The 26889-nt window shown below is 46.1% G+C and overlaps 2 protein-coding genes across 3 annotated transcripts; one reads left to right on the forward strand and one right to left on the reverse strand.

Annotated features, from left to right (window-relative positions):
* Nucleotides 1-963: 963 nt before the first annotated feature.
* On the forward strand, nt 964-10185 carry cables2a (Cdk5 and Abl enzyme substrate 2a). 2 transcript variants are annotated; one of them, XM_076041846.1, is made up of 9 exons: nt 964-1550; nt 1994-2086; nt 4016-4096; nt 4236-4335; nt 4871-5030; nt 5255-5352; nt 6067-6173; nt 7031-7235; nt 7909-10185. In XM_076041846.1, exons 1-9 carry the CDS (start codon nt 1000-1002, stop codon nt 8047-8049), a joined length of 1536 nt encoding a protein of 511 aa, XP_075897961.1. In that variant the 5' UTR covers nt 964-999; the 3' UTR covers nt 8050-10185. The 2 variants fall into 2 exon arrangements, with proteins under 2 accessions (XP_075897961.1, XP_075897962.1); XM_076041847.1 differs by lacking the exon at nt 4016-4096.
* On the reverse strand, nt 10046-26783 carry LOC142898718 (proteasomal ubiquitin receptor ADRM1-like). Its single transcript, XM_076041848.1, has 10 exons — nt 26708-26783; nt 25142-25385; nt 24941-25057; nt 13968-14091; nt 13322-13408; nt 13110-13215; nt 12068-12348; nt 11493-11650; nt 11207-11309; nt 10046-10616 (listed from the first exon to the last, which is right to left on the reverse strand). Exons 2-10 carry the CDS (start codon nt 25349-25351, stop codon nt 10513-10515), a joined length of 1290 nt encoding a protein of 429 aa, XP_075897963.1. The 5' UTR covers nt 25352-25385; nt 26708-26783; the 3' UTR covers nt 10046-10512.
* Between the last annotated feature and the right edge of the window lie 106 nt (nt 26784-26889).

Genomic DNA, 26889 nt, shown 5'->3' on the forward strand with positions numbered 1-26889 from the left:
CACAAAGTACAAACACAAAAGAGGCCGCACTGGCTGACGGACCGTAACAGCAACCTTCAAGATAAGAGTCATGAGGAAGACCTTGGCCTGTGCTTCGCCCTCTCCAGACTCCACCTTTAAGTGAAACCTGTTTACTCTGAGTCACTGCGCAACTTTAGAGCGACAGGATCTGTGATGGAAATGACCTTTGACCTTCCAGAGCTGCAGGAGAAATGCCAGGGCCAAACAAGACCCTGTATCTTGCTTTTGATAATCGTACAAATGGCCTCATCAGTGGAGACGGTCTCTTCAAGAAACTTGAAAATAAGCAGAGGAAACAAAGTGGCAATAAAAGTGCAAGTGCCATGTAAAGGAATCTAATTATGTAATAAATTATTATGGCCCTTAGGATGAGGTAGCTGAGCGACAATGTCGAGGGCAAAGCTTCTGAGCCTCTGTGGCCACAGCCATCTGTGTGGATGTGTGGATGTGTGGATAGCAGCCATCTGTTTGCAGCACCCAGTCACCCATCAGAGGGAGCACTGCGAGCACTCATCGTAGCTTGGCAGAAAGCTCCAGCCAGTTGAACACCAGACATGACACGAGGAAGGATGGAAACATTGAGGGAAAAACAAACAAACAAACCACAGAGCTGATAAGGAGCATGAGAGTGTATCTCCCACTCAGTGGAAACTTGGTGGACAGGCATCCTGAGCAAAACCATGGGACAAAATGTTTCATGTCAGTTTATTGACAGAACTGACTGACAGATATGCATGTATATATACATCTATACAAATGTCATAATTTCTTTCGCCTTTTCTGATTTTGTAATTAACTCACTTACCTCTATCATCGTGAAGAAACAATATGTTTTCCTGAAGTATCCCGACCAATCAATGTCGCAAATTTGCACGGTTTCCTGAGCGTGATATCACACAACCAATCAGCACAGAGGTGGGCGGGACTAAGGCGCTGGTACCAGTGTCAGTCAGTCCACCGACAGCGTTTGAAACGAGAATGGCGACCGCGGTGTGCGGTCTGCCGGCGACGAGCGGCCGCACCAGCAAACCGGCCAAAACACACAGAGAACAAAGACGGAAAGCCAAAGATTCCAGGCGGAGACAGGCGGCTCTATTGTTCCTCAACAATATCTCGCTCGACGGACGCCCACAGTGTCGCTCCGACGATGGAAATACCGAGCAGAAAGCGGCCGAGGAGCACCGACTCGGCGACGGAACCCTCGGCGGCCCCACCGGGTCTCCGCTGCCGCCGGCCGACAGCCAAGCGACGGTCCCGCAGGTGGCCGAACCCGCGGTGGGTACTGCGGGCTCGTCGTCCAGTTTCCCCGGGGTGCTCACTCCTCCTACTCGGCCTGCTTCAGTCACGTCTCCGGGATTTGCCGGGGCCAACGAGGTCTTTCTGGAAGGGGGCGGCGGGGCCGACCCGCAAACCCCGGACACCGTAATGTCTCCTGCGGCCCCCGGACACCAGCCCTGCTCCCGGGTCAGGTCAACACCCGCCGCACTGAGCCCACTCCCGGCTGCCAACTCCCTGGACTCCCGGCAGAGGTGAGAACGTCGCAGCGACATTTGGGCCCCAAAAAACAACTTCCGCATTGAACAAGTGTTTGGATTTCCCTGTACACTCACACGGAGTCACTTAATGTTGCAGCTTTTTCTTAGGACGCCTTAAAACAAGCCGATATGGCAGAAATAGATAATAGTATTGGCCGTGTGGTTGGTGGTGAAAGTAATAGTTTGTTGTCTTGTTGTGTTGTTTTATGCTCTATTTGTCGTTGGCTGATGATAATAATAGGCATTATTCCTAGTGCTACAAAATACTGCACATTAGTTGCATAAAGATATGATTCAGTTCAGTTGGCTGTTAAATAAATCGTTATAATTCCATACCTTTAGCAAAAGAGCTGTGTTTATGTGTGTTTGGCGTTTTACCCAAACACCTCTGAGCCAAAGTGTGCTGAGCGTCACTTAAGAATCTGTCGTCTGTTCAGGTTAAGAAACGTCTCCGGTTCTCCTGGACCCAAGGTGCCAAAGAAAGTCCACTTCATCAAGAGCATGAGGCAGTATGATACCAGGGGATGCAGGTGAGTCTCCAAGCACGTTCATATTTGCTGAGAGCACAAAAACAGCAACAACATTTATCCCATTCAAATTTCGTCCGAGTTTGATAGCTGCCATTGGTGGCTCGTTCGGTGGAGGAGGCTACCCAGCCCCCCGTTGGCCCTGTGAGAAATTGAAATTGAAACTGAAACAACCTCCATCTTTGAATTCCCCACTTATCTACATTCATTAACTTCTAACTAGTGTTATTCTTTCCAGCCACACCCAGGCATAACACCACCACCGCACCTGTTGTGTATACACAGAAGTCCAAAAAAAAAAAGACCTGTCCCACTCTGCAATTTAGGTTAAAAGTCATTTAAATTTTTACCAAATGCATTTTTGTGGTGAGTCACACTGAGTCTAAACATGGTGACGTCGCTGTAGAGTCTCTCCCCCCCCCAGAGCGGCCAGCCAACTATAAATCTCGCCCTCCTCGTTTTCACCGCAGGCCTGGAACTCACCGAGAGTTCTACGGCGTTAGCGTGTTATTAATCGGCTTAACTCTGGCAGAGTTTGGACTGTAGAAGAATAACAGCGACGCAGCTGCGGACTGGTGACTGCCACGTTGCAGTTAATCTCCACTTGAGCCGCGCAAAAGCTAAAAGAGCTCCAGTGTTGAAAGGCAACACCCCAATTGCACCGCCAGTAAAGGAATCCCTGGGACGTGCAGAGCCGTGGCAGCACCGTCTGAGACAAGAGCACACAGACGATGACGACTCTCTTGATGATGTCTGCAAGTTTCTCAGTGCCGAGCAACACCTCATATGTGTTGTTTTTTCGGGTTATTTTCTGTTGTTGGTCTCGTGATGTTTCCATTTCAATGTTTGTGACATCCCATGCACATTTTCATGACTTGAGACGTTTGCTCCTCTCCTGTGATGTCAGAATTCCGGATTTTCTGCTCCAGCCTTTGATAGTTTACCTTTGTTGAGATTCTGACCGCCTAAAGAAAATAAGGAGGTCCTGCCGCTGACTCCATCCGCCGTCTAAAATTATGTGGACATAATGTAGCCGGTATTGGAACCGCTGTTGATTCAAATGGCACAACATTGCAGAGATACGAGAGCAGTGTTCTGCGGAGCTTTGTTTTGCCACTTTTCTCTGGTGACCTTTTGAATAAATTGCTCGTAGGCACTCTTGATGCTCGCAAGCAGTCATGTGGTATAATTCATACCCCCCCACACCCACCCCACCCCCACCACCAGAACAGTTCAGATATACAGTATATAGCGTTTGAGCAGTTATCAGTGGAAAAGCATTATCACAATTCTTTTGACCACATTAGTCATGTGATGAAAATAGAAACGGCAACAGTCGCATTCAGAGACTCCCCACAGCCTGTGTTGTTCCCCTGGAGCTGCTGGTTGTATTGGAACTAAACAAGTGAAAACAAGAGCGTTGCTGCCAAGATCTTAGCAAGGAAATGTTCCTGTGCTTTTATTGCACTGTGTGCTACCTGGCTGCTTCAGTTTGTTCCTTTGCGCAGGTGTTTAATTACTCAGTTTCAGCTGGGAACTCGTTAAAAATGATGCAGAGTTTTTGTTTCCGGTCCAAACAAGGACGGTTGTCAAGCAGACGTGACCTCTCTCCGCTTGCCAACAGAGCCGTTAAATGTCATTCAGTTTGTTTTTTCGCTCTTCAACAGAAAACAAAAACTTGACACTTATCTCAAGAAAAGTTTTCTCTAGTGCTTATATTCCTTTTTACATTAATCAATTTGTCCATGTTTTTTCAAAACAAAACAAAAAGAAAACGGTCTTCAATAAACGGTGATCGATTCTTAAAGTTCAATCGGAAGCTTTAGCCGAGGGATGCTTGCTAACATTTTCACAAGGAAGAGTAAACACACCTCTGCAACACAATTCCCGGCAGTGCTTAGTCTCCCCTCCCCCCTTGCTGTGTCCCCGCAGGATTGTGCTGGTTTGTGCCAAGCGGTCGTTATACGCCGCTTTCTCAGTGCTGCCCTATGGAGACAGCAGTTCACAGCTCAGGTACATGACAATCCTCACCGTCCCATCCTTTTCTTTTATGATTTGCCACCTCGTGTTTATCCGTCGTCATCGTGTCCGTGTGGCGTCGCGGCGGCCGAGGTTGATCTTATGCGACTCTCCAATCTTTTGCTTGAAACAGCGACCCGAAGCTGGAGGTCCAGAGACAGAGGCTGTCGTCCGTGGTGGCCATAGACCTCCTGCCCTCTCTGGAGGGCATGGAGCTGGGCTCCTACGGGAAGGTAAGCTGTCTGCCTGGTCACGTGCTCAGGATCAAGATGGGAGGTTGTGGGTGGGTGGGAGGGAGGGGGTGGTGCTCAGCATTTTTCCCTGGACCCAATGGCAAATAATGCACTAATGGTTTACAAAACCTTGCTTATCCCTGCCCCTTGACATACCAGTCAAAAGTTTGGACACGCCCTGTGAAGGCGTCAAAACTACGTATGAACGCACATGGAATTATGTAGGAAACAATAAAAGTGTAAAATAACTCAAACACGTTTTATATTTAACTTCTTCACAATAGCCACCTTCCAAAAAAAAGCATATTTACAGTTATTTAACGTGTTTTTCTTTGCTGCATGATTCCATATATCTTGCTCATGTATGTGATGTCTTCAGTATCTATCTGCAGTGTAGAAAGTTGTAAAGATAAAAAAAAAAAAATTAGCATGAGAAGGTACGTCCAAACTTTTGACTGGTAGTGTAGATTGATTTGAGTGTTTTGTAACTGTCTGTCTGTCTGTCTGTCTCTGGTTCGGCCTGCGTCCCCTCCAGACGGTGTCCTACGCCCAGTTCCTCTACTCCACCAACGCTCTGGTGAGACTGAAGAGCGCAGACAGCTGCCCGGCGCAGGCGCCTCAGTCGAGGCTACGTTTCAACGGCCAGAGGAACTTCACTCCGGCTCGTCTCAACAACAGCGTCGCACCCGAACCATGTAAGTAAGGCAGCCGTGTCAAAGTCAAGCACACAGCGGGGCCAACATGTCCAACTTGGACAAAGTCGCGGAAGAACAGTGAACCTTTTTAGATGGACCCAAACCAGTATTTCTTTCAACCTGGATATGGAACAAGCAAAGCTTAACGCTATACAAACACTAGTAGTGACTTTGTATTGCCTCGCAGGCCAAATATAATTGTTGTCTGTTTTGCGTGTCTGAAGGTGTGGAGGAGGTGACAGAGTACGACCCCAATCTTCTCAGCGACCCCCAGTGGCCATGTGGGAGACACAAGCGGGTTCTGATATTTGCGTCCTACGTGGTGAGTGTTCTTTTCTTGTCTGTTTTTACGTTCCGTGTTCTTTGTAATGTTGGCGGCGGTGCTCAGCGGATGCCGGTTGCAGTTTAGTCGTTCACGGGACAGACGGTGCAGTCGCGTTCTCCTTCGTCAAAGTTGACACTTTCTTCAGCGTCTCTCTGCACATGAGAAGGTGTGCCCAAACCTTTGACTGGTTTTGTGTGTGTGTGTGTGTGTGTGTGTGTGTGTGTGTGTGTGTGTGTGTGTGTGTGTGTGTGTGTGTGTGTGTGTGTGTGTGTGTGTGTGTGTGTGTGTGTGTGTGTGTGTGTGTGTGTGTGTGTGGCTCCTTTATTTATATTTGGAGTTTGGGGTGAGAGCTAACAAGCTACGCTTCTTCTCACTCCTTTTCCAATACATCACTTTTTTTCTTTTCTGTTGTAATAATTTTGCTTCCGAAAATTGTCTTTCTATATTATTTTCTGTTGGTAGGGGGGGAATTGCTTCAGAGCAGTAAGGAAATTTTGCCAAATTTGCGTACTCGAAACTATAATAATAATAGTTAAAAAAAAAAAAAAAAAAGGATTAAAGCTGTAACGCGGCCTGACAATGGAGAACCACTTCCATCCTGTCCTGCTCACATGATGCTAAGCTGTGGCTGGCGATAAACACTGTCAAACTGTGCGAGCGGCACAGCCGCTGCTGCTGCTGACGCAGACTCGTCTCTTTGTTTCTCTGCAGACCACCGTGGTGGAGTACGTGAAGCCGTCCGACCTGAAGAAAGACATGAATGAGACGTTCAGGGAGAAGTTTCCCCACATCAAGCTCACGCTGAGCAAGATAAGAAGGTAAACACAGGCGCACACATCATCTCCCCGCAGGGCTCGAAAGTCTCCTCCAAGTGTTATTTATTTTAAATTTTATTTATTTATTTTTTCCAGTCTGCTGTAACCACAGTGCACTTTTGTTTTCGCTCCAGACTTGTTTGGTCTGGTTTCAACGGACCCTGGTGATTGTTTGTAAATACAGTGATTTAAACTGGGATGTGGCTTCGCAAAACAGCCACCTTTGGTTGCAAACCAAACTCTCACATTTCACTTGCGGTGCCAATGAGGTCCGACCTCAATCCAACCCGAGTGCAGAGGAGGCGCCGGCCGTCGCCTGAGTTCACTCTTTCCCACCGCCTGCAGCACTTTGCAGCATCAGTATCGCACACTACCAGTCAAAAGTCTGGTCACACCTTTCTACACTGCAGATAGATACTGAAAACATCAAATACATGAGCAAGATATACAGTATGTAATTATGTAGCAAAGAAAAAGACGTTGACTAACTGTAAATATGCTTTTTTTTTGAAAGGTGGCCGTTTTGAAGAATTTGAATGTAAAACATTTTTGAGCTATTTTACACTTTTAGCGGTTCCTACATAATTCCACGTGTGCTCATTCGTAGTTTTAATGGTGTGTCTAAACTTGACTGTTAGTGTATATACTGTATATCTTGTTTTTATCGTTTTTCCTTCTCTTTGCACGACTGTTTGTTGCTGTAATTTGCAAATTTCCCAAAGTGGGATTAATAAAGGTGTTCTATTCTATTAGAAGAAAAAAACAAAAAAAAACGAGCTGTTCCAGGTTTGACTAGTAACAAGGACACCCTGTCCTTCCCCCTCCCCCTCCTCCTCTTCGACCCCTCCCCCCTTGAACAGCTTGAAGAGGGAGATGCACGCCGTGAGCGAGGAGTTCGGCCTGCAGCCCGTCACCACCGCGATGGCCTTTGTTTACTTTGAGAAGCTGGTGCTGCAGGGCCGCCTCAACAAGCAGAACAGGAAGCTGGTGGCAGCGGCGTGCGTGCTGCTGGCCGCCAAGATCAGCAGCGACCTGAGGAAGCCGGAAGTCAAGCAGCTCATCGACGTGAGTCCACCTTTTCCCCTCCCACGAGTCCCGGTTCTCTCCGTTTCCTGTTCTCTTGAACTTGAATGGTGTCGATTCCACAACAAACTTCTGTTCGGGTTTAAACACCGCCAGCTTGGAGGAGCTGCTATGTCATGTGACGCCGTCTGCTTATCTTTACAACTCCTGTGCAGTGCGACGGAGAACAGTGCCTCCTCTTAACTCGAGTTGCATTGATCTATTTGTGTTAACGTGGATTTGCGTAACACAGATAAAGTCAGAGTCGTGTTGTGTTCCCGTACGGAACGTCTGCAAGAAATCCACAGGACCTGGGTTTCATGTCATGTGACTGGGTTTAATGGTGATAAACTTGAGCCTTTCTTTCCTTCTTTTAAATTAAGTATGGAGGTGTTTTAAGTGTGGAGGCGCATTGCATTCACTGCATTAAATAAAAAAATGTAGGCACTGGGAAATACTTGCATTTCTTAAAACTGAGAAAAAGCTGAGAGAAAACCTCTCTCTCTCTCTCTCTCTCTCTCTCTCTCTCTCTCTCTCTCTCTCTCTCTCTCTCTCTCTCTCTCATCACCCTCCGCTCACTGTGTGTGTGTGTGTGTGTGTGTGTGTGTGTGTGTGTGTGTGTGTGTGTGTGTGTGTGTGTGTGTGTGTGTGTGTGTGTGTGTGTGTGTCCGAGCAGAAGCTGGAGGAGCGCTTCAGGATCAACCGGCGTGAGCTTCTGCCTCTGGAGTTCCTGGTGCTGGTTGCCCTGGAGATGGGCCTCCACCTCCCCGAGAGCAAAGTCCTCCCGCACTACCGCCGCCTGGTGCAGCAGGGCTAGAGGGCGCCCACACTCCACCCCCATCAGTGTGTGTATTGAATCAACCAGTGCATAAGCTGTGGTGTTCTCCAAGCCAATCATTTTTATTAGTACGATATATTTGCTGTGTGTGAAGGTTCCCAGGCTCCCAGGTCATCCTGGAGTAGAAGGGTGAAGCCAGGGCCCTGACTCCACCCTTCTACTTTATATATTTCCTGTCAATGGTCACTCACTTACTCACTGTGTTAATGAACGACACTTCATTAACTCTGTGTGTGTGTGTGTGTGTGTGTGTGTGTGTGTGTGTGTGTGTGTGTGTGTGTGTGTGTGTGTGTGTGTGTGTGTGTGTGTGTGTGTGTGTGTGTGTGTGTGTGTGTGTTTGTCGTCGTTCTGATTCGTGAGCTCTACGTTAGAGATGTTTGATGAGCACGTTACTTGTGCTTTTATCTATTTTTTCAGTCCCAACAGCTTAGTAGTCTAAATTTTTACTGTTTTTTTTTTTTTTTTTTTTTTGTAAATGCCTTTTCAAGTCACTGTGACGTTGAATTGTTTTTAGCTATTTCGACTAAAAACATGACACAGTAAATTGTGATAGATGAATGGGATTTTTATTAGCATTATTATCGTCATTATCATTATTATTATCATTATTATTATTATTATTATTATTTTAGGCCTTTGTTATAAAGAAAGTGGCCTTTGGTTGATGTGTGTTTGATATTCATCCGGCCACATGTGTGTATTTATTTCTCCAAAAGAAAAGCATCAGTTCCTAAACCTGCGAAGACTCCTTTGAGTCGTTCAAACAACGTTGAACACGAGGTATTGAGGTGTTTTCCAATAAATTGTTTTTTACCCAGGTTGTTACCGAGGGATGTTTTCTTTATTTATTATTTTATTTTTTTTAAATGCACTGGTTCCCCCCGTGCCCTCTACACCCACCCCGGCTTGTTGTCACCTTTCTTTTCTCAGGAATTTTACTTTTTTCAATGACTTAACTTTATTTGCCAAAGAGTTCTTCTGTGACTTTCCTTGTGCTGTGTTGTGTGTGTCAAATTCACGTGAGACTTAATTTTCTAAAGGTCCTGTTGAAGTGTGAAAAACAATTAGTGCCATATGTGACCATATGTGGAAAACCTTGATGTTGTCAGCATGTGAGTTCGGACTTTATTCTTTTTTTAATTCTGACTTTTTTTCCCCAGAATTCAGTGTTCTTCTAGTCTACTTAAAAAAAAAAAAAAACTCCTTTAAACTGATTTAATGGCAGCTGACATCTCGCTTTGGTTTTAGTTTTTTTTCTTTTTTTGACCACCTTCAGTTTTAAAGGCTTTTATATTAAAAATATGCTTGTGTTTTCTGACAGTCATGTCTGTTGTGTTACTGACCCCCGATAAGGGGATAATAACCCTTCCCCGCTTTTAGTTCTACTTCTTGTTCTACTTTACATAAATTCTGCTAAACTGCCCCTAGTGATGTCACAAAGGGTGAGACAAGCAATTGTGTTTGCCCTCTTCTTCTTTTTTTTTTTTTTTATAGCTTTGACCTGAGAAAAAGTCAGAAGTCCTGTTTGTTTGACCTGAACCACGGTCGCAGGTGGTCCTGCACCTGCGACCATGCAGATGGTTTCCAGTGTGACTGTAAGAGCCGATTAAAGCAGCGTTTCTTAACTGGTGGGTCGGTCGCGGAGCAGTTTTGATTGGGTCACAGCTTTGGGATTTTAAGACGTGTATATATACATATACAGTATATGTATATTTTTAGAAAGAATGTTGAGCATTCATCTTGCAGGATACACAATTCAATCATTTCAATAATTGATTAACGAGACATGACTGAAAGTGGGCTAGCGTTTTTTTTATTTTAGTGTAATAATTTTGCTTCGCGACCTCATGGAAAGGAAGAACACGTGTGTCCTGAGACTCCACCAGTTGAGAACCACTGGATTTAAGTGCCTGAAAGTGCCGCGGCTGTGAGCTGTTGAAGCAGAGTGTGGCGTCACCGTGAGAAGCGACACACCTTTCAGTGACAATAGCAGTTTATTGTCTGTTTTTCACAGCAAACGTCTGAGCAGTCGTTCCCTAAACATCACGCCAGTTGTCAAAACGGTACAGTGTTGATTGTTTTCAAACTGTGAAATAAATGTTTGTTTTTTAAAAACATTTGTAGACACTTGAGTTGCTGGAGTTGGTTGTTTCTGCTGGAGTAACCGGTAACTTGCCCAGTAAGAGGCGCTATTTCCACACAAAAACATTTAAAGCGAGTAACTGTAATGCCTCTTAAAATCATCTGTTTCTCTGCTGATGCTCCCTTCAGTTTGAACTGGTGTCTGACATGCACTTTCAATAGGACCAGTTTGTTCAATTTAAGTTAATTTTTTTCCTACTAGTGTTAACTGTAGTACATCTTCGTTCTTAACGTTTAAAACCAAATGAGCAGCTTAATAAATAATAATAATAATAATAATAATAAATAGTTTTGTTCTTCTCAGTCCAGACTCATGTCTTCGTCATCGTCCTTCTTGTCTTTGGAGTCGCCCTCCTGCTCCGACTTGGTCTCACTCTCCATGGCTTTGGCGAAAGCTTCCACGTCTGCAGTCAGAAGGAACGTGTCGTGAAGTGAACAAAGCTTTCATGACTCTGGCTGCTTCACTGCAGGTCAGAGGTGTCAAACCCAAACACACAGTGGGGGCAACATTTAAAACTTAAAAAAAGAATGTTAAAGATCACAGGCCATGGTTGATAGTCATTGAAAAAAAATCTTCCTCCAGATAGAACAGTAAACCTTTTCATATGGACCCAAACAAGTTTTGCTTCAACCTGAATATGGAACAAGTAAACCTTAACACTATACAATAAAAAAAGCTTTCAAATTAAAAAAAAAAACAACAACTAATCAAAATAAATAAAACGTAAATAAAATCTGTGATTTAAATTTCAACAGTAAACTTTTTCCAAAGAATTTAAAAATAAAATAATAAACCAAATAAGCAATAATAACATCCTTCAATGAATGTCTTGTCCTGCACCGAAAACACCAGCAGAGCATTATGGGATTTGTAGTATTAGCGGTTACATTTGCTGTATAATACCAACCTAATAGTATAACCTATTAGTGATTTTGTATCGGCCTTGCAGGCCAACTATAAGTACACTGCGGGCCACAGTTTGGCAACACTCACCTCCTTTGTTGGCGGCGTCGACGGCCTCGGCGGGCAAACCAAACTGGTTCATCAGAGGGCCGAGCTGCCCCGACGCCAGAGCACTGCTGAACATGCTCATAGCCTGCAGAAAGAAATTAATCAGAGAATCAATACAAAAACGACACATTTAAATTTAACCGTTGCAAGAAGTGGTTTCATTGCAGAACGTCAGAGGTGGCAAAAGTCAGGATGTCAGAAATGCACTGCGGCAGATGGTTTGTTTCTTCACTAGACAGGATGCGTTTCAACAGTGATCGCTCTCTACCTGTTGAAACTGCGGTGAGTTGAGTGTGTTGCTGAGCTCCTCGCAGCTCTGAGGCAGCGACTCTCCGGAGGGCAGGTAAGGCATCAGCCTCTGCTGCACCTCGGGGTTGGCCAGGATGGGAGCCATCACCTCGGGGGTCAGCACGCTGGTCAGGTCCACTGCAGGGAGACGACGACGCGCGACAACAACAACAGGTTCATCTCACCGGAAAACTGCATGCAGCGTTTTACAGTTGAAAAGGTGTGGCTGCGTCACACAGACACAAACAAACAGGCTGTTTGCTTTTCCTTCACTGTTTACAAGAAAGAAAAAAACAACAAGCGAATTCTAGCCTGCGTGTGTTTGGAAGTAAATTTATAATTTGTTTGACTGTATCGAGGGACGCACCGATACCACTTTTTTACACAATGAGTAGAGTACATTGTTCATTTGTCATTATTTCATACCTGCACTTTATAGTAACAGTTTAACTATTTATTTGCACCAAGTACATCTAATCTAATCTAATCTAATAATAATCCATTGAGACGTAACGTTTGTGATGGGTCATGGTGTTGGGTGGTTGGGCTCCTCACCTCCCTGGGCGCTGGCGGGGACGTTCATGGTGGCCAGGATGCTCTGCAGGTCCCTCAGCTGGATGGGCTGAGTGGGGTTGGCCGCCGCCCCCGCCGCCCCCGCTGCCGCCGCCGCCGCCGCTGCCGCTGCAGAGGACACGACGGCCGGGGTGGAGGGGGTGCTGGCTGTGGGGGAGGCGGCCGAGGTGGCGGAGGGAGTGATGGGAGTGGTGGGCACCTGGGAGGAGCCCAGGCGAGGGGCGGAGGCGGAGGTGGAGGTGGGGGTGACGGCCGTGGACGGGCTGAAATGATGAAAGGGAAGCCGTTGGTTTGACTCCGGTTAACATTGCAGACTTGAGGGGGCGTTGGGTGGTCGTGGATTCAGCCAGAAGCTCGGCTGGTTCCTACATTCTGCCGCTCCAGTTCTCTAGTGGTTGACTCAAGAACGACATCTCCATGTCCTCAGCAACACAAGATGCACTGATAATGGGGATATTCGCTAAAATCCAGCAGTTCCACGATTTCTCCTGTTTTGGTTGTAAAATTATGAGCAAAGAAAAATGTTGTCTGACTCTGTAAAGTCTGTTTTTTTTATGTTTTTGGCCACAATTGTTTTTTCATATATGTTGAGATTTTGCATTGTAATTACTCCGTCTTATGCTAAATTATCACATGACGGTCAGTTGTCATTTTGGTGAGTTGTGAGCTGTTTGAAGTGCCCTGCCCCACCCCCTGAAAAAAATCTAAACGGTGATAGGAAGGTCACTGCGGTGGGTTTCAGGCTGTTTAAAGTATTTTTAAAAAAAAGCTTTTTGGCCTCCGGAGAAAAACCTGAAATACGACAGTAGGTCGGGTTTTTCAATTTTTTTGACATGTTGAGATTTTGCATTTTCCCAGTCAGTCTCATGCTAAACTACCACAGGATGGTCATTCCAATTACTTTTGCCAACTCTGGCCATTGTTCTCTTGCTCTTACAAACGTCACCTCCTCTCACTCTGACAACCACAGTCATCTGGACGCTAAATCGAAAAAGTCTGATCTGACGATGAATTCGCAGGTCACCTGGTGGAGGAGTTATTGGCTGCAGGGACACTGCTGCTGCTGCTGCTGCTGCTGCTGCTGCCCAGAAGGTTGGCCAAGCCTGGACCTGCCAGCGCCCCGAGACCACCTGATGGCCCAAAACACACAAACACACTGTTACTCTCCTTGCAACTCGAGCCACAATGTCCTCTTTTGTGTGACGAGCACATCCCACTGTAGGTTCTGGCACGTACCGATCCCGCCCAGCCCGGTTGGTCCAATGAGCTGCATGAGCTGGTTGTGGCTCATGTTACCCAGAAGGCTCTGCAGGCCGCCCTCGCCTGCACACGAGGAGAGAACAGGAGTATTGAGATCGAGACAAGACCAAGACTTCATATATCAAAGAAAAATAACAACAAAACAAATAAAAATGAGCAGTATCTTTTTTTAAATTCAAGTTTACTTCTAAATAGAACAGCAACATCTCTTTTCAGCAAGGTATCGTTTGATAATTTTCTTAAACATTTTGCTACTTGCCTGCTATTTTGGACCACTTTCAAAAAAACAAATTTGCTTCAGAAATTAAAAAATAAATTAACTAGGAATAAGGGTGTGTGTCAATCTGGGTGGCAAAAAAAGACCGTAACACTGGGACTTCACCTTTAACTTAAATTAAAACGGCAGTGCTGGGTTCTTTTTTGTTTGAGTCTCGACTGGTCTCGATCAAAAATCCCAAGTCCGTCCAGTCCGAGGCTGAGACAAGACCAAGTAAAAATGCCTCCGAGTCCCAGACAAGACCGAGACCCTTAGAAAGTGGTCAAGACCACTACTCCACTACTACAACACCAGAGACGGCTCTGTCATGTTCTCGCTGTGCACAGTGTGAGAGCAGCGTCTTACCGCCGAGGGCCGACAGGTCGTGTCCTCCACTGCCGCCGCTGCCCAGAGTGCCGGGCATGGGCGGGTTGTTCAGATACTCGTTCACTTTGCGGCAGTTCTCCTCATCCTTGTCAGTCTTTGGCTCCTGAGGTTGGAACAAGAAAAGGAACGGTCACAATCTGGACTCCATGTCAGCTCTCTGCTAATGATAAACACATGACAATAAACTGTTTCATTATATTTTAGAGTGAAACAGCAAGTGGCCCCATATCGCTAGGACAAAGTTGACCTTTGACCCCATAGACTTGCAAGGCACTAGGTTTAGCAATAAGGCTGAAATTAGGGTTAGGGTTTCTGACGTTAGGGTTAGGGTTTCGGGGTTCCTGAAGTACTGGAAGTCCCAAATGCGGCGTGGGCGCTTCTTGGGGGCTCCTGATGAAAGAGCAAGTTGCCCCATGTCTCTAGGACAAAGTTGAAATTTCACCCCATAGACATGCATTGAATTAGGGTTAATGATAAGGCTGAAACTAGGGTTAGGGTTAGCTGAAATTAGGGTTAGGGTTTCGGGGTTCCTCAAGTACTGGAAGTCCCAAATTTGGTGTGGGCGCTTCTTGGGGGCTCCTGATGAAAAACCAAGTGGCCCCATGTCTCTGGGACAAAGTTGAAATTTCACCCCACTGACTTGCATTGAAATAAGGCTGAAGCTAGGGTTAGGGTTAGGGTTAGGGTTAGGGTTCCTCAAGTACTAGAAGCCCCAAATTTGGTGTGGGCGCTTCTTGGGGGCTCCTGATGAAAAAGCAAGTGGCCCCATGTCTCTAGGACAAAGTTGAAATTTCACCCCATGGACTTGCATTGAAATAAGGCTGAAGCTAGGGTTAGGGTTAGGGTTAGCTGAAATTAGGGTTAGGGTTTGAGGGTTCCTCAAGTACTGGAAGTCCCAAATTTGGTGTGGGCACTTCTTGGGGGCTCCTGATGAAAAACCAAGTGGCCCCATGTCTCTAGGACAAAGTTGAAATTTCACCCCATGGACTTGCATTGAAATAAGGCTGAAGCTAGGGTTAGGGTTAGGGTTAGCTGAAATTAGGGTTAGGGTTTCGGGATTCCTCAAGTACTGGAAGTCCCAAGTTTGGTGTGGGCGCTTCATGGGGGCTCCTGATGAAAAACCAAGTGGCCCCATGTCTCTAAGACAAAGTTGAAATTTCACCCCATAGACTTGCATTAGCGATAAGGCTGAAACTAGGGTTAGGGTTAGGGTTAGCTGAAATTAGGGTTAGGGTTTGAGGGTTCCTCAAGTACTGGAAGTCCCAAATTTGGTGTGGGCGCTTCTTGGGGGCTCCTGATGAAAAACCAAGTGGCCCCATGTCTCTAGGACAAAGTTGGAATTTCACCCCATAGACTTGCATTAGCGATAAGGCTGAAGCTAGGGTTAGGGTTAGGGTTATTTGAAATTAGGGTTAGGGTTTCTGGGTTCCTCAAGTACTGGAAGTCCCAAATTTGGTGTGGGCACTTCTTGGGGGCTCCTGGTGAAAAAGCAAGTGGCCCCATGTCTCTAGGACAAAGTTGAAATTTCACCCCATAGACTTGCATTGAAATAAGGCTGAAGCTAGGGTTAGGGTTAGGGTTAGGGTTAGGGTTCCTCAAGTACTAGAAGCCCCAAATTTGGTGTGGGCGCTTCTTGGGGGCTCCTGATGAAAAACCAAGTGGTCCCATGTCTCTAGGACAAAGTTGAAATTTCACCCCATGGACTTGCATTGAAATAAGGCTGAAGCTAGGGTTAGGGTTAGGGTTAGCTGAAATTAGGGTTAGGGTTTGAGGGTTCCTCAAGTACTGGAAGTCCCAAATTTGGTGTGGGCACTTCTTGGGGGCTCCTGATGAAAAAGCAAGTGGCCCCATGTCTCTAGGACAAAGTTGAAATTTCACCCCATAGACTTGCATTGAAATAAGGCTGAAGCTAGGGTTAGGGTTAGGGTTAGGGTTCCTCAAGTACTAGAAGCCCCAAATTTGGTGTGGGCGCTTCATGGGGGCTCCTGATGAAAAAACAAGTGGCCCCATGTCTCTAGGACAAAGTTGAAATTTCACCCCACTGACTTGCATTGAAATAAGGCTGAAGCTAGGGTTAGGGTTAGGGTTAGGGTTAGGGTTCCTCAAGTACTAGAAGCCCCAAATTTGGTGTGGGCGCTTCATGGGGGCTCCTGATGAAAAAACAAGTGGCCCCATGTCTCTAGGACAAAGTTGAAATTTCACCCCATAGACTTGCATTAGTGATAAGGCTGAAACTAGGGTTAGGGTTAGGGTTAGCTGAAATTAGGGTTAGGGTTTCGGGGTTCCTCAGGTACTGGAAGTCCCAAATTTGGTGTGGGCACTTCTTGGGGGCTCCTGGTGAAAAAACAAGTGGCCCCATGTCTCTAGGACAAAGTTGAAATTTCACCCCATAGACTTGCATTGAAATAAGGCTGAAGCTAGGGTTAGGGTTAGGGTTAGGGTTCCTCAAGTACTAGAAGCCCCAAATTTGGTGTGGGCGCTTCATGGCGGCTCCTGATGAAAAACCAAGTGGCCCCATGTCTCTAGGACAAAGTTGAAATTTCACCCCATGGACTTGCATTGAAATAAGGCTGAAGCTAGGGTTAGGGTTAGGGTTAGCTGAAATTAGGGTTAGGGTTTGAGGGTTCCTCAAGTACTGGAAGTCCCAAATTTGGTGTGGGCGCTTCTTGGGGGCTCCTGATGAAAAACCAAGTGGCCCCATGTCTCTGGGACAAAGTTGAAATTTCACCCCACAGACTTGCATTGAAATAAGGCTGAAGCTAGGGTTAGGGTTAGGGTTAGGGTTAGGGTTCCTCAAGTACTAGAAGCCCCAAATTTGGTGTGGGCGCTTCTTGGGGGCTCCTGATGAAAAAGCAAGTGGCCCCATGTCTCTAGGACAAAGTTGAAATTTCACCCCATGGACTTGCATTGAAATAAGGCTGAAGCTAGGGTTAGGGTTAGGGTTAGCTGAAATTAGGGTTAGGGTTTGAGGGTTCCTCAAGTACTGGAAGCCCCAAATTTGGTGTGGGCACTTCTTGGGGGCTCCTGATGAAAAACCAAGTGGCCCCATGTCTCTAGGACAAAGTTGAAATTTCACCCCATGGACTTGCATTGAAATAAGGCTGAAGCTAGGGTTAGGGTTAGGGTTAGCTGAAATTAGGGTTAGGGTTTCGGGATTCCTCAAGTACTGGAAGTCCCAAGTTTGGTGTGGGCGCTTCTTGGGGGCTCCTGATGAAAAACCAAGTGGCCCCATGTCTCTAGGACAAAGTTGGAATTTCACCCCATAGACTTGCATTAGCGATAAGGCTGAAGCTAGGGTTAGGGTTAGGGTTATTTGAAATTAGGGTTAGGGTTTCTGGGTTCCTCAAGTACTGGAAGTCCCAAATTTGGTGTGGGCACTTCTTGGGGGCTCCTGGTGAAAAAGCAAGTGGCCCCATGTCTCTAGGACAAAGTTGAAATTTCACCCCATAGACTTGCATTGAAATAAGGCTGAAGCTAGGGTTAGGGTTAGGGTTAGGGTTAGGGTTCCTCAAGTACTAGAAGCCCCAAATTTGGTGTGGGCGCTTCTTGGGGGCTCCTGATGAAAAACCAAGTGGTCCCATGTCTCTAGGACAAAGTTGAAATTTCACCCCATGGACTTGCATTGAAATAAGGCTGAAGCTAGGGTTAGGGTTAGGGTTAGCTGAAATTAGGGTTAGGGTTTGAGGGTTCCTCAAGTACTGGAAGTCCCAAATTTGGTGTGGGCACTTCTTGGGGGCTCCTGATGAAAAAGCAAGTGGCCCCATGTCTCTAGGACAAAGTTGAAATTTCACCCCATAGACTTGCATTGAAATAAGGCTGAAGCTAGGGTTAGGGTTAGGGTTAGGGTTCCTCAAGTACTAGAAGCCCCAAATTTGGTGTGGGCGCTTCATGGGGGCTCCTGATGAAAAAACACGTGGCCCCATGTCTCTAGGACAAAGTTGAAATTTCACCCCACTGACTTGCATTGAAATAAGGCTGAAGCTAGGGTTAGGGTTAGGGTTAGGGTTAGGGTTCCTCAAGTACTAGAAGCCCCAAATTTGGTGTGGGCGCTTCATGGGGGCTCCTGATGAAAAAACAAGTGGCCCCATGTCTCTAGGACAAAGTTGAAATTTCACCCCATAGACTTGCATTAGTGATAAGGCTGAAACTAGGGTTAGGGTTAGGGTTAGCTGAAATTAGGGTTAGGGTTTCGGGGTTCCTCAGGTACTGGAAGTCCCAAATTTGGTGTGGGCACTTCTTGGGGGCTCCTGGTGAAAAAACAAGTGGCCCCATGTCTCTAGGACAAAGTTGAAATTTCACCCCATAGACTTGCATTGAAATAAGGCTGAAGCTAGGGTTAGGGTTAGGGTTAGGGTTCCTCAAGTACTAGAAGCCCCAAATTTGGTGTGGGCGCTTCATGGCGGCTCCTGATGAAAAACCAAGTGGCCCCATGTCTCTAGGACAAAGTTGAAATTTCACCCCATGGACTTGCATTGAAATAAGGCTGAAGCTAGGGTTAGGGTTAGGGTTAGCTGAAATTAGGGTTAGGGTTTGAGGGTTCCTCAAGTACTGGAAGTCCCAAATTTGGTGTGGGCGCTTCTTGGGGGCTCCTGATGAAAAACCAAGTGGCCCCATGTCTCTGGGACAAAGTTGAAATTTCACCCCACAGACTTGCATTGAAATAAGGCTGAAGCTAGGGTTAGGGTTAGGGTTAGGGTTAGGGTTCCTCAAGTACTAGAAGCCCCAAATTTGGTGTGGGCGCTTCTTGGGGGCTCCTGATGAAAAAGCAAGTGGCCCCATGTCTCTAGGACAAAGTTGAAATTTCACCCCATGGACTTGCATTGAAATAAGGCTGAAGCTAGGGTTAGGGTTAGGGTTAGCTGAAATTAGGGTTAGGGTTTGAGGGTTCCTCAAGTACTGGAAGCCCCAAATTTGGTGTGGGCACTTCTTGGGGGCTCCTGATGAAAAACCAAGTGGCCCCATGTCTCTAGGACAAAGTTGAAATTTCACCCCATGGACTTGCATTGAAATAAGGCTGAAGCTAGGGTTAGGGTTAGGGTTAGCTGAAATTAGGGTTAGGGTTTCGGGATTCCTCAAGTACTGGAAGTCCCAAGTTTGGTGTGGGCGCTTCTTGGGGGCTCCTGATGAAAAACCAAGTGGCCCCATGTCTCTAAGACAAAGTTGAAATTTCACCCCATAGACTTGCATTAGCGATAAGGCTGAAACTAGGGTTAGGGTTAGGGTTAGCTGAAATTAGGGTTAGGGTTTGAGGGTTCCTCAAGTACTGGAAGTCCCAAATTTGGTGTGGGCGCTTCTTGGGGGCTCCTGATGAAAAACCAAGTGGCCCCATGTCTCTAGGACAAAGTTGGAATTTCACCCCATAGACTTGCATTAGCGATAAGGCTGAAGCTAGGGTTAGGGTTAGGGTTATTTGAAATTAGGGTTAGGGTTTCTGGGTTCCTCAAGTACTGGAAGTCCCAAATTTGGTGTGGGCACTTCTTGGGGGCTCCTGGTGAAAAAGCAAGTGGCCCCATGTCTCTAGGACAAAGTTGAAATTTCACCCCATAGACTTGCATTGAAATAAGGCTGAAGCTAGGGTTAGGGTTAGGGTTAGGGTTAGGGTTCCTCAAGTACTAGAAGCCCCAAATTTGGTGTGGGCGCTTCTTGGGGGCTCCTGATGAAAAACCAAGTGGTCCCATGTCTCTAGGACAAAGTTGAAATTTCACCCCATGGACTTGCATTGAAATAAGGCTGAAGCTAGGGTTAGGGTTAGTGTTAGCTGAAATTAGGGTTAGGGTTTGAGGGTTCCTCAAGTACTGGAAGTCCCAAATTTGGTGTGGGCACTTCTTGGGGGCTCCTGATGAAAAAGCAAGTGGCCCCATGTCTCTAGGACAAAGTTGAAATTTCACCCCATAGACTTGCATTGAAATAAGGCTGAAGCTAGGGTTAGGGTTAGGGTTAGGGTTCCTCAAGTACTAGAAGCCCCAAATTTGGTGTGGGCGCTTCATGGGGGCTCCTGATGAAAAAACAAGTGGCCCCATGTCTCTAGGACAAAGTTGAAATTTCACCCCATAGACTTGCATTGAAATAAGGCTGAAGCTAGGGTTAGGGTTAGGGTTAGGGTTAGGGTTCCTCAAGTACTAGAAGCCCCAAATTTGGTGTGGGCGCTTCATGGGGGCTCCTGATGAAAAAACAAGTGGCCCCATGTCTCTAGGACAAAGTTGAAATTTCACCCCATAGACTTGCATTAGCGATAAGGCTGAAACTAGGGTTAGGGTTAGGGTTAGCTGAAATTAGGGTTAGGGTTTCGGGGTTCCTCAGGTACTGGAAGTCCCAAATTTGGTGTGGGCACTTCTTGGGGGCTCCTGGTGAAAAAACAAGTGGCCCCATGTCTCTAGGACAAAGTTGAAATTTCACCCCATAGACTTGCATTGAAATAAGGCTGAAGCTAGGGTTAGGGTTAGGGTTAGGGTTCCTCAAGTACTAGAAGCCCCAAATTTGGTGTGGGCGCTTCATGGCGGCTCCTGATGAAAAACCAAGTGGCCCCATGTCTCTAGGACAAAGTTGAAATTTCACCCCATGGACTTGCATTGAAATAAGGCTGAAGCTAGGGTTAGGGTTAGGGTTAGCTGAAATTAGGGTTAGGGTTTGAGGGTTCCTCAAGTACTGGAAGTCCCAAATTTGGTGTGGGCGCTTCTTGGGGGCTCCTGATGAAAAACCAAGTGGCCCCATGTCTCTGGGACAAAGTTGAAATTTCACCCCACAGACTTGCATTGAAATAAGGCTGAAGCTAGGGTTAGGGTTAGGGTTAGGGTTAGAGTTCCTCAAGTACTAGAAGCCCCAAATTTGGTGTGGGCGCTTCTTGGGGGCTCCTGATGAAAAAGCAAGTGGCCCCATGTCTCTAGGACAAAGTTGAAATTTCACCCCATGGACTTGCATTGAAATAAGGCTGAAGCTAGGGTTAGGGTTAGGGTTAGGGTTAGGGTTCCTCAAGTACTAGAAGCCCCAAATTTGGTGTGGGCGCTTCTTGGGGGCTCCTGATGAAAAACCAAGTGGTCCCATGTCTCTAGGACAAAGTTGAAATTTCACCCCATGGACTTGCATTGAAATAAGGCTGAAGCTAGGGTTAGGGTTAGGGTTAGCTGAAATTAGGGTTAGGGTTTGAGGGTTCCTCAAGTACTGGAAGTCCCAAATTTGGTGTGGGCACTTCTTGGGGGCTCCTGATGAAAAAGCAAGTGGCCCCATGTCTCTAGGACAAAGTTGAAATTTCACCCCATAGACTTGCATTGAAATAAGGCTGAAGCTAGGGTTAGGGTTAGGGTTAGGGTTCCTCAAGTACTAGAAGCCCCAAATTTGGTGTGGGCGCTTCTTGGGGGTTCCTGATGAAAAAGCAAGTGGCCCCATGTCTCTAGGACAAAGTTGAAATTTCACCCCATAGACTTGCATTGAAATAAGGCTGAAGCTAGGGTTAGGGTTAGGGTTAGGGTTAGGGTTCCTCAAGTACTAGAAGCCCCAAGTTTGGTGTGGGCGCTTCTTGGGGGCTCCTGATGAAAAAGCAAGTGGCCCCATGTCTCTAGGACAAATTTGAAATTTCACCCCATAGACTTGCTTTAGCGATAAGGCTGAAACTAGGGTTAGGGTTAGGGTTAGCTGAAATTAGGGTTAGGGTTTCGGGGTTCCTCAGGTACTGAAAGTCCCAAATTTGGTGTGGGCACTTCTTGGGGGCTCCTGGTGAAAAAACAAGTGGCCCCATGTCTCTAGGACAAAGTTGAAATTTCACCCCATAGACTTGCATTGAAATAAGGCTGAAGCTAGGGTTAGGGTTAGGGTTAGGGTTCCTCAAGTACTAGAAGCCCCAAATTTGGTGTGGGCGCTTCATGGCGGCTCCTGATGAAAAACCAAGTGGCCCCATGTCTCTAGGACAAAGTTGAAATTTCACCCCATGGACTTGCATTGAAATAAGGCTGAAGCTAGGGTTAGGGTTAGGGTTAGCTGAAATTAGGGTTAGGGTTTGAGGGTTCCTCAAGTACTGGAAGTCCCAAATTTGGTGTGGGCACTTCTTGGGGGCTCCTGATGAAAAACCAAGTGGCCCCATGTTTCTAGGACAAAGTTGAAATTTCACCCCATAGACTTGAATTGAAATAAGGCTGAAGCTAGGGTTAGGGTTAGGGTTAGGGTTAGGGTTCCTCAAGTACTAGAAGCCCCAAATTTGGTGTGGGCGCTTCATGGGGGCTCCTGATGAAAAAACAAGTGGCCCCATGTCTCTAGGACAAAGTTGAAATTTCACCCCATAGACTTGCATTGAAATAAGGCTGAAGCTAGGGTTAGGGTTAGGGTTAGCTGAAATTAGGGTTAGGGTTTGAGGGTTCCTCAAGTACTGGAAGCCCCAAATTTGGTGTGGGCACTTCTTGGGGGCTCCTGATGAAAAAGCAAGTGGCCCCATGTCTCTAGGACAAAGTTGAAATTTCACCCCATAGACTTGCATTGAAATAAGGCTGAAGCTAGGGTTAGGGTTAGGGTTAGGGTTAGGGTTCCTCAAGTACTAGAAGCCCCAAGTTTGGTGTGGGCGCTTCTTGGGGGCTCCTGATGAAAAAGCAAGTGGCCCCATGTCTCTAGGACAAAGTTGAAATTTCACCCCATAGACTTGCTTTAGCGATAAGGCTGAAACTAGGGTTAGGGTTAGGGTTAGCTGAAATTAGGGTTAGGGTTTCGGGGTTCCTCAGGTACTGAAAGTCCCAAATTTGGTGTGGGCACTTCTTGGGGGCTCCTGGTGAAAAAACAAGTGGCCCCATGTCTCTAGGACAAAGTTGAAATTTCACCCCATAGACTTGCATTGAAATAAGGCTGAAGCTAGGGTTAGGGTTAGGGTTAGGGTTCCTCAAGTACTAGAAGCCCCAAATTTGGTGTGGGCGCTTCATGGCGGCTCCTGATGAAAAACCAAGTGGCCCCATGTCTCTAGGACAAAGTTGAAATTTCACCCCATGGACTTGCATTGAAATAAGGCTGAAGCTAGGGTTAGGGTTAGGGTTAGCTGAAATTAGGGTTAGGGTTTGAGGGTTCCTCAAGTACTGGAAGTCCCAAATTTGGTGTGGGCACTTCTTGGGGGCTCCTGATGAAAAACCAAGTGGCCCCATGTTTCTAGGACAAAGTTGAAATTTCACCCCATAGACTTGAATTGAAATAAGGCTGAAGCTAGGGTTAGGGTTAGCTGAAATTAGGGTTAGGGTTTGAGGGTTCCTCAAGTACTGGAAGCCCCAAATTTGGTGTGGGCACTTCTTGGGGGCTCCTGATGAAAAAGCAAGTGGCCCCATGTCTCTAGGACAAAGTTGAAATTTCACCCCATAGACTTGCATTGAAATAAGGCTGAAGCTAGGGTTAGGGTTAGGGTTCCTCAAGTACTAGAAGCCCCAAATTTGGTGTGGGCGCTTCTTGGGGGTTCCTGATGAAAAAGCAAGTGGCCCCATGTCTCTAGGACAAAGTTGAAATTTCACCCCATAGACTTGCATTGAAATAAGGCTGAAGCTAGGGTTAGGGGTTAGGGTTCCTCAAGTACTAGAAGCCCCAAGTTTGGTGTGGGCGCTTCTTGGGGGCTCCTGATGAAAAAGCAAGTGGCCCCATGTCTCTAGGACAAAGTTGAAATTTCACCCCATAGACTTGCTTTAGCGATATGGCTGAAACTAGGGTTAGGGTTAGGGTTAGCTGAAATTAGGGTTAGGGTTTCAGGGTTCCTCAAGTACTTGAAGCCCCAAATTTGGTGTGGGCACTTCTTGGGGGCTCCTGATGAAAAACCAAGTGGCCCCATGTCTCTAGGACAAAGTTGAAATTTCACCCCATAGACTTGCATTAGCGATAAGGCTGAAACTAGGGTTAGGGTTAGGGTTAGCTGAAATTAGGGTTAGGGTTTCTGGGTTCCTCAAGTACTGGAAGTCCCAAATTTGGTGTGGGCGCTTCTTTGGGGCTCCTGGTGAAAACCAAAGTGGCCCCATGTCTCTAGGACAAAGTTGAAATTTCACCCCATAGACTTGCATTAACGATAAGGCTGAAACTAGGGTTAGGGTTAGGGTTAGCTGAAATTAGGGTTAGGGTTAGGGTTCCTCAAGTACTAGAAGCCCCAAATTTGGTGTGGGCACTTCTTGGGGGCTCCTGATGAAAAACCAAGTGGCCCCATGTCTCTAGGACAAAGTTGAAATTTCACCCCATAGACTTGCATTGAATTAGGGTTAACGATAAGGCTGAAACTAGGGTTAGGGTTATGGTTAGCTGAAATTAGGGTTAGGGTTTCGGGGTTCCTCAAGTACTAGAAGCCCCAAATTTGGCGTGGGTCCTTCTTGGGGCCTCCTCATGAAAAAGCAAGTGGCCCCATGTCTCTAGGACAAAGTTGACCTTTGACCCTATAGACTTGCATGGCACTCGGGTTTAGGCTTAAGGCTGGAATTAGGGTTAGGGTTTTGGGTTTCTCCATAGTGATCAGGCTAATAAACCCTGATCACTATGGAGGTGAAAAAGAAAATGTATTTCTCCTTCCCAACCCCAACCCTAACCCCAAACCTAAGCCCAACCATAACTCTAACCCCAAAGAGAGCTGAATTTTGACATTTTCTCTTCATTTTATAAAAAAAAATGTAGGCGATGGGGCTCATTCCCTAATAATAATAATGTACAGGAAAGATGTAACAACATTTTTCATTTTAGTATCAAAATATAAAGTTTGTCTATAGAAAGACAAAGTCACACGTTTGTTATCATGTATCTTTGTCACCCAGGGCGGAGTATCATTAATCTCTTTAGTCAACAATTATTCAAAAAAATATTATTCTCAATTATCATCATTTTGTGCATATTTTCCACATATTAACTTGAATGTTTGAAAGGGGTACTTGGCGTCAATCACACAAATACATGTACACTTTCTAAGAAACCAACCATATAATCATTAAAAAAAAAAAAAAATCAGTTGAAGATATTTTACACACCTGCATCCAGAAAAAAAGCCTTTTGGAGCCAGCTTTAAACTTCAAAACAAACACTCGTCCCGTGGTGCACTGGTTCACCCGTTTGAACTCGCAGTCATCAGGGAAGATGATCAAATCCTGGAAAAATTACACATCATAAAGGCTCAATGTCTGACGTCTAAGGGACAACAAACCCACATGCCAACTGTGTTGTTGACCCACATCATCCACATTCCCGGTGGTGCGGTCCTTCCAGCAGAAGTGGATGAGGGAGTCGTCCGTCTGCTGGATGTACACCTGACCTTTGCGTTTGTCAGGGGTCACCGTGCTGCCTTTCATGGTCATCTTGCCGGCCCGAAACTCCACCAGGTACTTGCTGGAGGAGCCACGGGAGCCAGACACCATGCTGGGGAACAGAGCTCCAGAGGCCATGATGGAGAAGACGAGTGGACCAGTGGACACAAAGCTGAGGAAAGGAAGGAGTAATTTCAATGGTTTTGTCTGACGGAGGAAAAAATACACCAAGGTCTGCTGAAGACGTGATGATTTTTAGCTTTTTGATGGCAGCTCTCATGCATTATTTAAACATGCAACTTGTTTGTATGACATGAAACCTCAATAGAGTTGACAACCGTCCCTGAAAATACAAAATTGGATTTTGAGGGACGGGGAATTGGATTTTGAATTTCTGAGTTGTCTTGAATATAAATTTATTTTCGATGCAAACTCACGTTTCCATAGAGTTTGCATTCAGAACCGTAATCTACGTAGCTGCACGCAATACCATTAACAACAACTGCATACTGGCTGCGTAGCTTGTGTAAAGTAGACTATGAATCATGATCACTTGTTCTTTTTCAGATTTATTTATTCAATTCCTTTGTAAAAGCCATCCATCCTGCACTTTGATTGTTGTGTAAAAATATGTTCAATTGAAAGATTTCAATACAATTTAAACATTCAATTTTATTTTTAATGCTTATTGGGAACAAAACAGTTCAAACTATCCATCCATTTATTTTCTATACTATTCCTGAGCTCAGGGTCACAGGGGTCAGCTGGAGCCTATCCCAGCTGTCATAGGGCGAAGGCAGGGTGGCATCCTGGACAGGTCGCCAGTTCATCACAGGGCCACATAGACAAAAACGAACAACAATTTGCTCTCACGTACACACCTACGGACAATTTAGAGTTTCCAATTCACATCACATGTAGGTTTTTGGACAGCGGAAAGCTGAAGAACCCGGAGAGAACCCACACAGACCCAGGGAGAACATGCAAACTCCACACAGAAAAAGGCCTGGAATCGAGCCCACAACCTTCTTGGTGTGAGGCGAACAATAAACCTTTTTGAAAGCCTATTTTAAGTTATACTGGCGAGCCACTGGCATGTGATGGTCATGGCCCCGAGCACTGCGAGAGACGTCTGAATGAAATTTGGCAACACTAAACCTCCATATGTTTTTAATGATGATATGATATGATAGAATTCTTCCAGGGTGATATAAAATCACATGAGTGTATAATGTGAGCGAGAAGCAGACACTAGAAACACGGCAGGATGACAGTCATGTATGTCAGTGGCTCCATAACAACACGGCCGCTGGGCTACGCGGCCACAGATGACTGTGCATCCTTTAGCTAGCAGCGGCGCTGCGCCAGCGAGTGCCGAACGAGGAGGCCGCCGGTCCAAATTTAAAACCATGCTTTAAACACGTAACAAGGCTTCTGTTTTACACTTGTTTTAAAAATCAAAAACCACTAAATAAAAAAGATGTTTATACTTACATTTGCTCAATGAAACGTCGTTAGGTCTGACCGATATCGAGGTAGCGGAGACTGGCTGTGATTGGCTGAACGTCACCGTTAGTTGTCTGTGATTGGTGGGAGTGTTCGTCCGTCAAAGGGGCTTTAAATTCCATGCGCATGTGCGGTCGTGAGGTGTCGACACGCTGCTAAATAAAACCCAT

Source organism: Nelusetta ayraudi, unplaced genomic scaffold, assembly GCF_046127955.1.
Source record: "Nelusetta ayraudi isolate G7.1 ecotype Tasmania unplaced genomic scaffold, CSIRO-AGI_Nayr_v1 ptg000070l, whole genome shotgun sequence".
NCBI classification, from domain to species: Eukaryota; Metazoa; Chordata; class Actinopteri; order Tetraodontiformes; family Monacanthidae; genus Nelusetta; species Nelusetta ayraudi.